Source organism: Pseudorasbora parva, chromosome 19 (genome assembly GCF_024679245.1).
Source record: "Pseudorasbora parva isolate DD20220531a chromosome 19, ASM2467924v1, whole genome shotgun sequence".
NCBI classification, from domain to species: Eukaryota; Metazoa; Chordata; class Actinopteri; order Cypriniformes; family Gobionidae; genus Pseudorasbora; species Pseudorasbora parva.
In genome coordinates this window covers 16,444,391-16,461,404 of record NC_090190.1, presented here as the reverse complement: position 1 = coordinate 16,461,404, position 17,014 = coordinate 16,444,391, and the positions used below count along the sequence as shown (strand labels likewise).

At 38.8% G+C, this 17,014-nt stretch overlaps 1 protein-coding gene across 1 annotated transcript in view; it reads left to right on the top strand.

The window, feature by feature from the left end:
* The first annotated feature begins 5,611 nt into the window (after positions 1-5,611).
* npr1a (natriuretic peptide receptor 1a) overlaps positions 5,612-17,014 on the top strand; it is a 131,787-nt gene continuing 120,384 nt past the window's right edge. The window contains exons 1-2 of the mRNA XM_067426731.1: positions 5,612-6,212; positions 7,043-7,819. Coding sequence (XP_067282832.1) covers positions 7,072-7,819 — 748 coding nt within the window. The 5' untranslated portion in view covers positions 5,612-6,212; positions 7,043-7,071. The remainder of the gene's footprint in view (positions 6,213-7,042; positions 7,820-17,014) is intronic.

Here is a 17,014-nt window from a genome sequence, read left to right as displayed (position 1 = left end):
AGTCAACAGATTGTTATGAAAAATTAAGCTCTCCGGGGTCATACATGACCTCACTGTGAAATCATCCCAGTTATTATGCTGCTACTTGCCACATAAGAAAAAAATTTAACACAAAATATTATTTTGACATATTACCTCAAGATGACTCATTACCTCCTCTAGTGGACTGTTGACACAGTTCTTGTATAATAACAAACCGCTAAATGGCATGAAGGAATTATATTGAAGGGAGCCATGTGAAAATATAAATGAATGATGCATGGCTGATTTTGCACTAAGCATGAACAAGTTTGTGAAAAGACTGCTGGAGCCAGTGAACGTAAAGCAGACTATGAATTTACTTCAAAAGTCACAAACCCTAACCAGATGCAAATGGCACAACACAAGCAAATGGAACCCAGATGCTGTCACACTGGATGTGACGCAACACAAAAAAATTGCTGATAGTAAACTGATGTCCCATTGTATTTCTGGCATTCTCCAAGCAATCATTCTACTTCTAACACAAAGAACAAATGGATTTGCTCAGTGTAGACAACCTCAAGAGAAGAAAATATGACAAGGCATATCTCGGCCTAAGGTTCACCTTTACAAAAGTGCACGGGTAAAGAAGAGAGACCAAGCGTGCCTCAAAATATTAGCTTATGTATGAAGCCTAACAGGGTAAGACTTTACCTTGGAGTAAAGTCTTACATTTAGAGACTTTACATTACAAACACTAAAAGAGAAGTCTGTTGAAGTGGAGAATCTGCAGTACTGTAGTAATGACAATGTCTTAAATCCGGTTACAGAGTTTTTAATTAACAACATGTCCTTACTATAAGGTTAGAGTAGGATTAGGGTTTGGTTGAGGGTTAGTTGCATGTAATTATGCATAATTTACAGTTATTACTATGGTAAGTACTTGTAACATATGTAACAATGGCACTGTAAAATAAACTGTTACCATAAATCCTATTGGATTTTGCAAGCAAGAACATGTCTGATAGTGTTTTTGTTGGTGCGTATCGGTTGGGGGGTTGAAAATAGTTTTCTATAAAAAAGCAGAAAAAGTTTTGGAACCACTGCCTGAGTGAAATTTCACCAACAAAAGAGATTGGTTGTGTAGTTTCACTTTCAAAACATACAACACTGTTGCCCTTACATAAAATTCCTGATCCTACAGATTCCTCCTGAAATGCATTGGTAAATGTGGCGGCACATTTAGGTGTACATTGAAGGAGGGATCGGAGTCATTTAGAGACCAGAATATCATAGAGATTTGGGAGTGGACCAGCCTAGCATCTGCATAGCAACACCCTGGCAACCACTCACAATAAATAAGCATCAGCGATACGCAAGGGGCATTCGAAAACGTAATTACCTTCTTTTTTTGTGGTGGTAGATGTTTTTATTAATGTTAATATATTTGTCAGTAAGGCTGGCAGTTGCAGAGTTTATCTACACATCTGATCACTTCTGGCTTGTTACAAGGAAACTGGCTGATAATGGTTGCCATGGGAAACTTGAGTACGAGTAGGACTTGTGCTGTTTGAGAGGCCGCAGGTTATTTTTGTGCATGAGTACTGTGATTCAGTCTATACCCAAAACTGCTGACATCTTTTACCAGCATCACTTCCGCCTAATGATCTCCCACCAAAGCTGCATAATAACGATGTGTGAACATGACGGTACCCTACCGAATACCAAATCTGTAATGTAAAACAACCAGAGGGTCAGAGAAGATATTATTCTGCAGAAAAGTCATTGTATTATTTAAATAAATGCTCCTAAAGGTGCTTTGGGGGGAAACGGAGCAAGAAAGAGCGTTAGGAAGGAGAGGGAGTCGAGAGTTTCCTCCCACGTACACATACAGGAAGTCACTGCTGAGCAGATGTAAAGCGTCATTAGTGGGGCTGAATTATCTGTGCTGAGGTAATGCGTCAGGCCACTTTTTTGATCCAGACGAGAGATGAAATACAAATGAAATGTTTACACAGCTATTAAGATCAAGTCGCACACTCTCATTTCCGGATCGTGATTCCGGACCTCATTGTCCCGCATTGTGAGGTTTAGAGGGCAGTGACCAAAGACCGCAAAAAAAGGATGAGAGATCACTCCAAACATCAAACATCCTGAAAACACAGAGGGAGGAAGGAGTTTCATTAGGCTGTGGAAGAATTCCGACCAAAACAAAACAAGCAAGAACAGTTTGTGCGTATTTTCGAGCACACAGGAATGTGTGTAGGCTGTTCTGTTTCGACCATATAGTGATTACATACATCATTGGTAAAGCTTACTTGTTAGCGTTTGTGTGCAACAGGGAAGATAACTTTGAATGTGGAGGATTTATTGGTGGCTGAACTCTTAAGTTTGAGTGAGTAATACAGGAGAACGTAGGAGAAAGGGAGAAGGAAGAGATGAGAGGAGGTTACCTGTAATAACAACCCAGGAGATGCTAAAAAGAGCGGCTATGTTCTAAATGGCCTACAGCTACCGCACAGTATATACTGCATACTGCCGTAAATGTAGTATGTAAAAGTTGATGCATTAAACATTTATCTATTGATCTGTCTGTCTGTCTGTCTGTCTGTCTGTAATTATAGCTATTGTCATCTTTGTAGATATTGTTATATCTGTTTCCACAGTAAATATATTTAGTCTATTTCTTTTTTAAAGATATAGCATAGTATTAGCAAATTAAGATGTTCGAGCAAGTAAAAGGATAATTCACCCAAAAATGAAAATTAGCCCATGATTTACTCATCCTCAAGTCATCCTATGTGCGTCTGACATTCTTCTTTCAGACGAATACAATGAGAGTTATATTAAAAAGTTCTGGCTAATCCAAGCTTTATAATGGCAGGGATTGTTGCTTTTTTTTTGAAGTCCATAAAAATGCATCTGTCCGTCAAATAACATGCTCCACGTGGCTCTGGGAGGTTAATAAAGGCCTTCTGAAGGAAATAAAGGCCTTTGTGTAAGAAAAATATCCATATTTAATACTTTTTTAATTAAAGTTCCGGTCGCCTTCCGTAGAAAAGTGTTGAAAGTGCCTTCTCAAAGTTCAAGATGGATACGCGACATCTGACGAGCGCACCTGGTAGCGTAAGCCTTTGAACTACAGAGGCACTTTCAACATATTTTCCATAAGCTGAATACGGAAGGCGATCGTCCGAAATGTTACTTCATAAAGTATTTATGTTTTTTTTTTCTTACACAAAAGCATCAGTTCACTTCTAAAGGTATTTTACTAACCTCACAGAGTCGTTTGGAGTACATTATTTGACGGACAGATGCATTTTTATGGACTTCAAAAACAGAGCAACAATCCCTGCCAGAACTTTTTTAATATAACTCAACTTTTATTCATCTGAAAGAAGAATGTCATATACACACCTAGGATGACTTGAGGGTGAGTAAATCATGGGCTATAAGTTACTTAAACTCTAAAAAGTGCTGGGTTAAAAACAACCCAAGTTGGGTTGGAAATGGACAAATCCAGAAATTGGGTTGCTTGAACCCAGTGAATGGACCCATTCAAACAACCCAATTTCTGGTTTTGCCCATTTTTAACCCAACTTGGGTTGTTTTTAACCCAGCATTTTTAGAGTGTACATAAAGTAAACCCCTGTGTCCTTGCTTTGCATGTCAGTGAAATCAGAATATTTGTTATATTAAAAATATTAGTTCTTATAAATATTATTATTTTATTATATACATGTCTATATGTGATTTACTTTATTATAAATTAAGTAAATTAAATATAAAAGTTTATTATTATTTTTTTAGAATGATCATAGTAGTAATTTATTACATGTCTTTATTCAAAACCTGTATCCTGTCTATTTTTATCAAATTAATTGTCATTCAACTTTGTAAATAATGAGCTTATTCTTTCACTGGAAATCCTCCAGTACATTGATTTATGAATTTAAATCTATTGCAAAATGTTGTAACTCCTGGTGGTCTGGTCAAATAATGAGTCAGGAAATATCTACACTTTGCTGCTTCTGTTGCTTTGCTATGAGGCAATAAAAGACCAGTTTTTGCACGTTGCATTGTGGGATACTGTATTCTGCGCAGTGTGCTCTGACACTGAACAGTCTGATAAATGGAGTCTATAATAAGTCTAGGTATTTCATGCATAAGGACAATTATTATACAGCACATAGTACTATAAATACTATATGTGGCAGAAATAGCAAGAGTATGGTAGTACGCTGTATTCAGCATTGTCAGAGAAAGAGCGAGTGACAGATTGAGTAAGGGTGCAACATTTCCTGTTTTGGAAACCGTAGCCCCTGGTGTGTGTGTGTGTGGTTGACCGGATGAGGTCAAAGGTGCAAGGGGGAGTTCAGATAAGCAGCATAGGCAATTAGGGAATGAATGGAAGGGCAGTTGGTCAACTGGGTCACAAAGACATTGGCAGAAGTTTGAAAGTAACACATTTGCCCTCGTGGAGACGGGGAAAGAGAAAGTGGAATGCAGTTTATCAGCCCCCCCACCCCCTTATTTACGGCCAACGATAAGCGGGAGTGCTAGGCTGGCGCACAGCATGTCTTTCCCGGCGCGCTCTGCGTACGGGAAGCCAGCAGCCGAGGTCCTCCCTGTGCTTTATTGATCTGGAAGTTGTTTGTCAGGGTGAGTGCTGCTGAGGACGGCGCAAGATGAGACGCTCCAGCAGAAGGCCAAACGGAGAACAGAACAGGGCGGAGGAGAGGGCGGAGCAAAAGCCAATAAAAGTGTAATGGACCACACAAAAATAGAATGTTTTAATTGGGAGGAAATGGGTGGAAAAAATGGAACAATGAGGAGGAAGAAAGGGATGTGATTAAAACGCCGGAGGTCGAGATAGACTCCACCCCACCCCACCTCGCACCAAACACTCACACACAGTGGCAGGGACAACACGGCAAGTCCTGCCTTCTCATCCCTCCAGCGAGCTGTTTTTCCTGTGTATTCCCATGCAAAACGTCAGGTCATTGTTGTACAATGATAAAGTGGATGTTCATCCTGTGTGGGTCACAGTGATCTTATAGCTACAGCAAACGTGTCGAGTGACAATGTACTACACAAATTATTAATTTATATTCACTGAGCCACAATCAATCAATATTCATTAAAAAAAAACGACTAGGATGTGACCAAATAAATACAGTAGTGACCAAATGTAAAACGGCATCCATCTATCTATCTATCTATCTATCTATCTATCTATCTATCTATCTATCTATCTATCTATCTAACTGTCTATCTATCTATCTATCTATCTATCTATCTATCTATCTATCTATCTATCTATCTATCTATCTATCTATCTATCTATCTATCTATCTATCTATCTATCTATCTATCTATCCATCCTCATGACAGAATGGGGTATTTATGCCACATGGCTGTGCAACAGTGATGTAAATATTCTCTCTCTCTCTCTCTCTCTCTCTCTCTCTCTCTCTCTCTCTCTCTCTCTCTCTCTCTCTCTCTCTCTCTCTCTCTCTCTCTCTCTCTCTCTCTCTCTCTCTCTCTCTCTCTCTCTCTCTCTCTCTCTCTCTCTCTCTCGCATTTTAGACTCGCACACCCTCTTGCTTCTCTCCTCCTCCCACCTTGAGCTTCACATCGCATTGACTGACCGACCCAACACTCACTGGATGAGGATGTGGGAAAAAAGCCTTACATAGAGTGCGACTGACAATAAACCTGCACCTTTCGTTTTGTTTTATTAAATCTTCTGTGAGTTTATCATTCCAGTTTTGTGGACGCGGATGTAAACGCGCTTTTTTACTTTGAATTCACTTTTTTTGGTGTGACATCGTGCGCATTCAGAAGCAATCCCAAACCCGCTGAGATTTCCACATCTTCGGGAAAACATCAAGGAGAAGAGGACACGGTGAACAATTTTTAACTACAGAAGCATCAGTACTCATTAACAAGTTTCCAAGAAATTCACACGCGCACCGAGAAAGATTTCCGCTTTGCGAATCCCGTTTCCTCAGCGCATTCGGAGAAAGAGGGGGCTCGAGAAATCATGCTGGTTTCTATGGTGAGGGTCAAGAGACCAAAGTTTCACTCCTCTAATTTGGATGAGTCGGTTTGAGCTGTAACATTTGACGCGTTTTCTCCGAGGGAACAAGAATTTTGCCTCCGCATTCACGAGACACGGATTTTAATTGTTGGAAATAACGGCAAGGCTTACAGAGGGATTATGACTCCAAATGCCGACCTGATCTGTGGTAATATAACAAATTAATTAATTGTACTTAAAAAGTCTGGTCAGTGGTGTTTTATTTAAAAGTGTCTTTTGATGTGAAGGTTTAAAGTGAGGACGCGCTCCCGTAGACTACGCTGTTAAATGCAGGTCTTGACTTGTACACTGCGTCACTAGAACTTTAATAACGCATTGTTTTTTCCAGTTTGGCGTGTAAAGTGAAAAGTGTGTTAACTTTAAAAGAACGCGTCTCCAGACCCCATAGTTTTGATTCGGTTGCGATCCATCCAGATGTTGGTGAACACCAAAACGCGTCATGCCTGCGATGTTTGAGAACGTCCCTTGTAATAAAGATTATTTAAATTATTACATAGCGTATTCTTCTCAATTAAGAAGAGTGTATTTAATAGGTTTAATTAACGGTATGCAAAAAAAAAAAAAAAAAGGTTCCAAAAGTTTTTTTTTTTTTTTTACTTGGCAGCAATGCCATCAAATAACCATTTGGGTTTCCCAAAGAACCTTTCATTAAACAGTTTTTAAAAGAACAATTTGTTCTTAGTCTAAAGAAAAATGTAATGATCTGAAGAACTTTTTTTTTTGCACTATAAAGAACATTTCATCCAATGGAACAATTCGATGGATATTTAAAGTTCTTCATGGACGGAATGTCATCAAAGAACCGTTATGTTTTATAGTAATGATTTCATTCCGATCACATGCTGATTGTTGAAGTAGACATTTTTAGTAGTATACCATTTCATCTTATTTCATTTCTATGTAACATTGTGAATGACGGACATTCTCAGTTCTGCAGAAAGTGCATCTCAAGTGATTCTCTGTCTTGATTTTTTTCAGCGTCTTAGCTCTTCCTATCCATTTTGAGAATGAAAGCATTCCGGATGGGGCCGCTGAGGCTAACTCTTCTAGTTCTGCTGAGCGGTGTGTCATTTGGAGTAGTTGAACTGGAGCCACTCCCTCAAAACCAGCCTAAGTCTTTTAGTCCCCATCCACCTCAACAGAACATCACCCTCGCTGTCATCCTGCCTCAACACAACACAGATTACCCCTGGGCATGGCCCAGAGTGGGCCCTGCCCTTTTTTGGGCCCTTGACAAGGTGAATTCTGACCCCAACCTGCTGCCAGGTTACCATCTACAACTGGTCTTCAATAGCAGTGAAAACAAAGAAGGAGTGTGTTCTGATTCGGTGGCTCCTCTTGTGGCCGTGGATCTGAAGTTCTCATATAACCCTTGGGCTTTCATCGGGCCGGGTTGTGAGTACTCATCCTCACCCGTGGCCCGCTTCACAACGCATTGGGAGGTTCCAATGCTCACAAGTGGGGCGAGGGCGCTGGGTTTGGATTTGTACTCATCCATCACCAACACCGGCCCTACCCACAAGAAGCTGGGTGAGTTTGTGCTCAGGATGCACCAGCATTTCGGCTGGCACAAACACGCCATGCTCATGTTTAGCGATAATAAGAACGATGACCGGCCGTGCTACTTTGCTGTTGAGGGGCCATACACACAGATGCGTGAAGTCAACATCACAGCAGAAGACTTGGTGTTTAATGAGGATGATGAACCCATCCGTTATGAAGACCTTCTTCGGGATATCAGCCAAAAAGCTCGCGGTAAGTGTGGCATGCGGTGGATCGGGGAAAAAATGTCAAGTAGGAATGGTATGCTAATGTTAAATGTTTTGTCGTTTTTACTTTCAATGAATGTAAAAATAATCTGTCAAATGAAAAAGCTCTTTTTCAAATTATCTGAATGTCATTGGTTTGAGAAAGCTCACCTCTTTTTTGTCATCAATTATTGTAGCACTTTTAACACAGCAGCGTATACATTTGTCAGTCCCATTTGGAGTACTAAATACTCTTTTAAAAAAGAAGTGTGATCAATCATATTGAATGTGCACTTGTAGTTTAAAACGTTTTTTAATCGTACTTGTTAATAGCCTACCTTATTCACAAAAGTGCCATCTTTGTTTTTTAACGGGAATGAAAGCGAGACTGTGAGGGATAGACATGCATCTCTTCAGTTGGTTGTACTATGTTTTTTTCTTCTTCTAAGGAAACCCTGCAAAAATGTCTTTCCAAGATATTTCAGAAGAAAAAAAAAAGTTGTGGGAAATTACATGATTTAGGAGCTTATACCGCTTTTTACAGTGGATATCAATGAAAACATAAGTCTATCCCTCATGGCAATAGACTTGGCGCTGCTCTGAATAAGGTCTAGCTATACCAAGTTCTGTCATGAAACTCTGGATGGCGTAGGCTGAATTTGTGCAGCGTGCTTTTAGAAATCTTCTGAAATCAGCATCTAAAATAAGTGAACACTCTTTTTCTCCAGCTCTGTGCATATTGCGTGGTTTGCTTATTAATTCCTAAATGAGAAATCATAACAGTTTAAACTAAGGATCATGTAAAACACTTGTAGAGTGATTCCACGGACCCCATGGACATCGCTGTTCTGAGCTCGAGACGGACTTGATAATAGCATGTAATTTAAAGGTGTCAGGAACTGGCTTTTTAAAAAAAAATTATAATGTTGTCTGAGGTGAAATAATGATGTTCGTGTGGTTTTTACATTCAAAAACATCATAACTAATAAGTAATAGGCTATTTTCTACACTGGTTTTGAGGCTCTCTCCAAAACGCTGGGTTTTGGTGGGCGTGCCGCACTGGAGACTTGGAAGTAAAAGCCCACGGCTAGGATTGGAGAAGATTTGCATATTTAATGAGCTTCAACCCCTCTGTCAGTTCAGTGACATGAGAGAGGAGAGATGAGGGAGCAGCAACCAGAATGATTTTCTCGTTCACAGGGCTCGTAAACGTCTTTATCAAACAAACACAATGATTGATTGATTTTTCATCCACCCACGATTGATTGGACTATTATTTTTATATTACACATAGCCCGCAAGATCGGACGATATAAGCGCGCACACGTACACGTGCGCGCGCCTGCACGCCGCTCTTCAGATGTCAACTTGAGTGAGTGAGAGAGAGAGAGAGAGAGAGAGAGAGAGAGAGAGAGAGAGAGAGAGAGAGAGAGAGAGAGAGAGCGAGAGAGAGAGAGAGAGAAAATAGCAGAACAAGAACGGAATATATTGATAGGCCTGCCGGGCTTTGCAAGCCCTGCTCCGAGTCCAGCGTGCTAAAGGTATGTTTCTGTTAGACTCGTACACATAAGCAAAACGATCTATAACAATGCAATACTATTACATATAAAAACATGTTTTACTCACATGGTGTGTTGCACCATTCCGCCTGTCGGATCCAAATCCAGCATCGACCGGAGATTTGTTTAAGAACGATTCCGCAGTGAACTGAAGTGAGTCTTCCCCATGTGAGCTGGAACTTCATTAAAAATAAAGTTAAACTACTCATTTCTAATATTAGGATCCAAAGGAAGCTTATGAGGCGACTGTGTTCTTCCACAACCAGTAATAGCGGAATACCTGTGTATCTTCCTTGGCATGTTTATTGTTGTTGACCAGCTAGCACGAGCCCTCCATGAGTTGGTGGACGGGGGTACTGGATTAGACGTGCGGTAGAGGCGGTGTTTTGTCGCGCACTGACGTCAGTGTGAAGCACAGGACCGTTTTCTGGGCCTGGTGTCTATAAAAGCTTTTCTTTGACTAACAAGGAAGTTTTCAGCTCTGAAGCTTCCACTCACGGCTCGTGTTTGTCCAGCTGCTGAGCTTCACTGATTAATATAGTGGAACTTTGTGAGATTGTTTTTATTAGATGAATTACAGCTTTTAGTGATTTTAAAGTGTATTACCACATACACGCTTCAATACACTGACCCATCCGCATATAACGTTACATGCGGGATTCACTCAAAAAATGTGATGACTGACAGTTATAAATATTCATGTCGAAATCATGTCATTATCCATGAATCACTGAATCTTTGGTAAGTTGTAAGGACCACTATATCCAGCCCAACAACTGATAATCGTTTGCTCTACTCGTGTATTCCACTATTAACTCCAGTCACGCAGCAGCTCTTCTGCCACGCAGCCCCAGCTGAGGGGGCGTGTTCCGGCGGGAAAGAGATGTCGATAGCTCAGGCACGCAGTCATAGGTTATTAGTGTTAAGCACTCGGCACATTAGCCCAGGTACACACAGTCATAGGCCATTAGAGTTAAGCTATTCGGCACAGTAGCCCAGGCACACTTAGTCATAGTCATTTACAAGAGCAATATATGTCATCCCCGCTCAAAAAAATAAAACGAAGAAAAGCACGTAAACATTTGAAATGGGCGATTATTACGGTTATGTTAATTATGTTAAAATAACCAAGCAGCATTGTGTTTACCTCATGTAACTAAGAGGCTGTGTTAACTTATTTCGGCTCATTTCCATGTGAAATAAATTGACGTCCTTTATTTTGAGATAAAATACAAGACAGAAACCTATTTTAACTAATGTGCGTCTATATAGCTTCCTATTTTAAACAGATTTAAATAATTAAATAATAATTAGGATATAATATTCCTATTATTAAATTAAATATTTAATATATTTTTATTTTAAATATATGCCAATATAGATGTTATATGATCTATTTTTGTCACCCTCTAAATGCGCAGGACAATTTGAGTCACACCTGGTATAAAAACTGAATATGGTTGTCAATTCTGAACATTATAAGTTAACGTGCCACCAAATAATCCATTAATAATCAGACTGATGACTTAATCGGACTGCAAATCTGAAAAGTCTTCAAGTAAACAAACCCGTCAATCTATTTATTGTGTGATCTGCCGTGGAAGCCAGCGAATTTATGCACAGGCAATATAAAAAACAAAGACATTTAATCTTCTTTTAACAAGCATATGACATTTTATTTACAGCATATAATCATGTTATTGACCATGTGAACAGCACGTCCAGGATCACAAAACTCGTTGCTCCACCGTGAATAAATCACCATCCGATTGCATGAGTTTTATCACTGAGCTGAGCTGGTTTTGTCCTATATCATCCTGTCTGTGTTCATTATGTGTAGATATATGCCTATCTGCCAATGCAGCAGCTTTTCCCACTCATCAGCATGCATATTGGCTGGTATTGTCTATTTCTCCCATTGCCCTGTGCAGGGTGAAAAGTTGCTTTGCAAATGTATATCAATAGTCTTCTTTGCAACTCATCTGTTAGACAACTGTGCTCCAAACTCAAAATCTAGAGTGGCTGGGAAAAGCTGCACAACTATTTGGCATTGGCTGTATAGCCTTGTAAATTATCTGGAAAAGATGTTTAATTTGCGGAGGACTCTAAACGTTTCTCTTGTCTCCTGCTTTGTTGGGGAGTTATTTCATGTATGTATATATGTAGCAATAGCATGTCTGTGAATGTATTGGCGGTAGCAAGTCTCTGTAGCAGATCTATTCTGCCAAGGCCAAATACATTAACCTTTACCATATACAACAATTCATCCGAGTCTTGTCATGACAGAAATACCAAGTTTTGTCATGAAATTTTAGATATCAGCGCAGGCTGATAGGTCCTTAACTCAAGATATCTCATGCCGATAGGCCCTTGACACAATTTGGTATTGTTATCTAAATAGTGCATTGCATCAAATTATTACAAAAAACATTACATTCGGATCACACTTAAGTACACTATATCGCCAAAAATGTTAGGACGCCTGCCTTTACATACACAGGAACTTTAATAACATCCTATTCCTAATCTGTAGGGTTTTAATATGGAGTTGGCCCAGACTTTGCAGCTATAACAGCTTCAATTCTTCTGGGATGGCTTTCCACAAGGTTTAGGAGTGTGTTTTATGGGAATTTTTGACCATTCTTCTAGAAACGCATTTGTGAGGTCAGGCACTGATGTTGGATGAGAAGGCATGGCTCGCAGTGTTACCTCTAATATGTTCTATCGGGTTAAGGACCAAACTCCCTCATCCATGTCTTTATGAACATTGCTTTATGCACTGGTGCGCAGTCATGTTGGAAGGGGCCATCCCTGAACTGTTCCACAAAGTTGTGAGCATGATATCTTGGTGTGCTGAAGCATTGAGTTCCTTTCACTGGAACTAAGGGGCCAAGCGCAACCCCTGAAAAACAACCCCATACCATAACCTAGGGCTGGGCGATATGGAGCAAAAAATATATCTCGATATTTAGCTATATCTCGATATACGATATATATCTCTATATCTTTACAGGGAAAATAACCCCCTAAAAACTACAGCAAAAACAAATATGCCAAATACCACAAATTATTTTTTTTATTGAAGTGCAAAGAGGTAGTCAGTTCATGTAGGAACAAAGTGCTTTTGCGATATTTAAAAAAAAAAAACTCCCTGATTACATAAATAATTATAATTTAACTGTAAAAGAAAATAAATAATACATAGCCTTCTTTTCATCCATTTCATGCTTTCAAAAGATGAATCAAAGACTCCTTTTTTACACTTAAAGTAAACAGTAAGCATTCTGCAGAAAGATGGAGGCATGACTGAGATATAAATAAACTGATTTTGTCATAACACCACTTCCTGTTAAAATTCAAACAGTAGATGTCGCACTCTTTACTACAGTGTGACTGAGCGCCTCATCATGCGGATCATGTACACATGAGCCGATATTCACTTCTTTTCCAGTTACAGAACGAAATATGAATATCAGAAGGTAGGCTATATGATAGGCTTAGGCTACAGCACAACTTACAGAAGAGCACTGTATCTCATAGGACACCCGGGATGTCTCGTATTTCCCTCTTGGTTAAAACATGAATAGACCTATTCATCATAATCCCGTGATGAAGCTGACAAAATAATAATAATATTGATATTGCAATAATTTTTAAATGTTTTCAAATGATATGCGATCATTTTGACATTTTAACCGAAAACCATGCGATCAGTTAGACACAAATCATAAACTGACATGATTGCGACTGAGAGTGTGTCTCAATCACCTGACTGTGGGTGAAACTTGCGATTTGAACTATGATGAACATTAATATTTCTTGATGAATTTTAGCAAGCAGTTGTGTTAGAAGGAAAATCATGGTCTCTAAACTGAGTCTTGAACAACGCACGCGCTTGTCAACATGATAAATAATCCTCACCTGGTTTCGAACACTGCCGTATTCAATGAGACAACACGCGAGGGGAGGGGGGACAAAAGCAACGAGGCGGGAGGCGCGCGAGCACAACACAGAGAAGGCAAACAAGCAAAGTGGCGGAATCAGAATTAAATATAAACAACATATCGATGTATACGATATGTCCAAATCCATATCGAGTTTAAAAAATATCGAGATATCGCCCACCCCTACCATAACCACCCCTCCACCGAACTTTAAACTTGGTACAATGCAGTCCGGCAAGTACCGTTCTCCTGGCAACCGCCAAACCCAGACTTGTCTATCGGATTGCCAGACAGAGAGTGTGATTCGTCACTCCAAAGAAGTCTCCACTGCTCTAGAGTCCAGTGATGGCGTGCTTTACACCACTGCATCCGCCGCTTTGCATTGCACTTGGTGATATATGGCTCTGCAATGGAATCCTATTCCATGAAGCTCTCTATGCACTGTTCTTGAGCTAATCTGAAGGCCACACAAAGTTTGGAGGTCTATTCCATGTACTGTGTGCCACTTCTCGGCTGAGTTGTTGTTGTTTAATTGCTTCCACTTTGTTATAATACCACTAACAGTTGACTGTGGAATATTTAGTAGTGAGGAAATTTCACGAATGGACTAGTTGCACCGCTTTTTTTGTGTGTGTATCATTGGACTTATTGCACAGTTGTCAACCAATCATGGTATCACGCTTGAATTCACTGAGCTCCTGAGAGTGACCCATTCTTTCCAAATGTTTGTAGAAGAAGTCTGCATGCCTAGGTGCTTTATTTTATATACGTAGCTGTGGCCATAGACGTGATTGGAACACCTGAATTAAATGATTTGGAGGGGTGTCCCAATACTTTTGGCAATATAGTGTATATTCTTTAAAGTGGTTTTGTTTATAATTAGTTATGAAAGAGACTGTATAATTAAACTCACAACTTGAAACATACATTTTTATTTAATTTAATTTAGCTGATATGCTCTGTACTATGAATGGAACTACTACATGATGTCATTGCATTCAGTGTGGGTATTTTCTTTCTGTCTGTCATTAATGTTTGTGCTATTAACCTCTCACAGCTAATGCAAAATATTGTGTAGTTGAAAGAGTTTAAAAGTGGTTGGAATCAGCATTTTGCATCAGCAAATGCCAAACAATTTAGAATAAGAATAAAATCCATGAAAAGACAATAAAATGTTTATATTTATTATATTGTTTTCTTTCTCTGGTTGCATCCATTATTCATGAATTGAAGAGTATTGACTTTAGTTGCCTGCCAATATAGATGTTATATGATCTATTTTTGTCACCCTCTAAATGCCCAGGACAATTTGAGAGTCACACCTGGTATAAAAATCAAATATGGTTGTCAATTCTGAACATTAGCTAAGTTTACGAGAATCTCCTATAAGAATTACGAGAATTTGTATGAGAAATTAAGACGAGAATCTGATTTTTTTTTTAAAAATAAATACATTTATAATTTGAGGCCTTATTTATAATTTGTTTTGCTTGTAGTGTTGCCACTATAATGTGGGGGTTATTTTGGAATATTTGTTATTAATATTTGTATTAATTTGCATTAAAATATGTACTTTATGATGAAAACCTGAAACATATATTGTCACTTCACACTTAGAAATGACATGAATCATATAAATTCATATTTTCAAGTTAGAACTGCCATATTTGAGAAAAAAAGTTGAGTTCATCTCTGAATGTTACTGTTGCCCATTTAACATTTCTGTCGCAAAACAGTTCACGTATTAAATGTTTCACTTATCACACTTTCTTTCAATGCTAAACTTTTCATGCTGGAATTCACAATCTGCTTGACCGGTAAACTCCACCTACTTTGATTTGATTGGACATCTCAATCATTTTGACATTGACGAGCGCTGTTAGACCGCTGAGGCAGACCTCAATTTTGACATACAGACATACAGAGCGCTGCGTAAAGAAGCGCAGCAGAGGCCCTTCTAATTTGGCCCTTCTAATTATTGTAGGGGACTTGTCCCCCTCACTGTCTACGGTGATATAGTAAACATACCTGACTGACTGAACGAAAGCAACCGTGTTTATCTACTAATTTCTTTTTCTTTTCTTTTTTGTCACTGTGTCAACTTATGTATTTTCATTAAATGCAGTCATTGGATATTTTACAGGCTGAAATCACAAAACTACACACTCCTATAACAAGATAACGAAAGAGGAACAACTTAAAATTTGACCACTAATGCAAATATTGACAGAAATGTGACTGACAGGTTTATTACTAGAGCCTATAGACTTTTATTAAGTGCAGTATTATTTAAGTCTGTCTGCGAGCTGACACAGGTGAGCAAAAACAGGAAGCAGAAGCCCCCTGAGCTCATCTGTGCCTGGGGCCGAGAAATGAGTTCACTGAAGCACAGCTCTGGAAACAATTAACTCAGAAGAGATGCGAAAGCACTCTACCTTGTCCACGTGCCCCTGCGGGGTTCGACAGACACAATTGAACATTTCATAAAAGTTTGTACAGGTAATAAAACCCTGGGAATTATGAAAATTGGAGAAAGATACAAATGAAGAGAGAGATGTATAGAAGTGATAACGTAATAATTTAAAGAAAATTACCACCTCACTGTTGGTGCCACACACCAGGTGAAAGAGGCATGAGAGTCAGGGGACAGAATAAAAAGAATTAACAGACAGGTGGAAATTGATAGCAGTACAGCTTAGAGAATAGATACTTGCTTTTCTTCTCTCTCTGTTTGTTTTAGGTAGTGTGTAGGGGTGTCAAATGGTTTACTGACGCATTGTTGTGATTATGTCTCAAATTAATCTGGATCGGTCCACAAGAAATTTTAACCTGAATTTTTTTTATGATGCTGATGATGATGATGATGATGATGATGGTGGTGGTGATGATGATGATGATGATGATGATGATGATGATGATTTTTTAATCCACTGAACATTACAGACAAGTTAACACTTAAAGACGACGTGTACAGTGAATCTGTAGCAACTGTTGCACATATGTGTTTATGTCATGCAAAAGGTGCTTTTACAGCACCAACAAATATTCACTTAAAACTTCAGATAAGTGTCACTGCCAAGGACAAATGGGCTGAATTGAGATGCCTTTTACAGCATGAAGAAATCTACCAGCCATTGTTGCATGTCATGAAGTCTATATTTAAAGGAAATATGTATTTTCAAAGCAATCACTAAATGGAAGCCCGTTGCTCCCATGGAATATAAAGGTAACTCAATTTCCCAAGATTTAAATGTTTAGAATTGCAAGAAATAAAGATGAATTGTGAATTTATAACACAATTCTGTAGGGCTGTACTAGAATAATCGAATATTCGTTCGGTGAGGTGGCATTCGATTTTCAGTTTTGAGATTCGAATATTCGTTTTGTTTTTTTTCAACACGTGACTTCCGTCGCGGACTCATTCTCACTCATGCTTGAAATAATAATAATAAATTTAAAAAAACACCGCAACATGCTTTCAATAAAAGCATTGCGTATTTTAAAGATTTAAATGAACAAAAAGTCAGAATAAGACAAAATAAATCCCTTATATAGAATAAAACTAATTGTAATAGATATTACGTTACATGTGTCATTTTAAAAACAATTCATTTATTCTTATTCAACTGTTTATAAGCATGCTACCGTGTTCTTTATTTATTACAGTTCATTGAAATCACTGTGTGTTACTAATTTAAT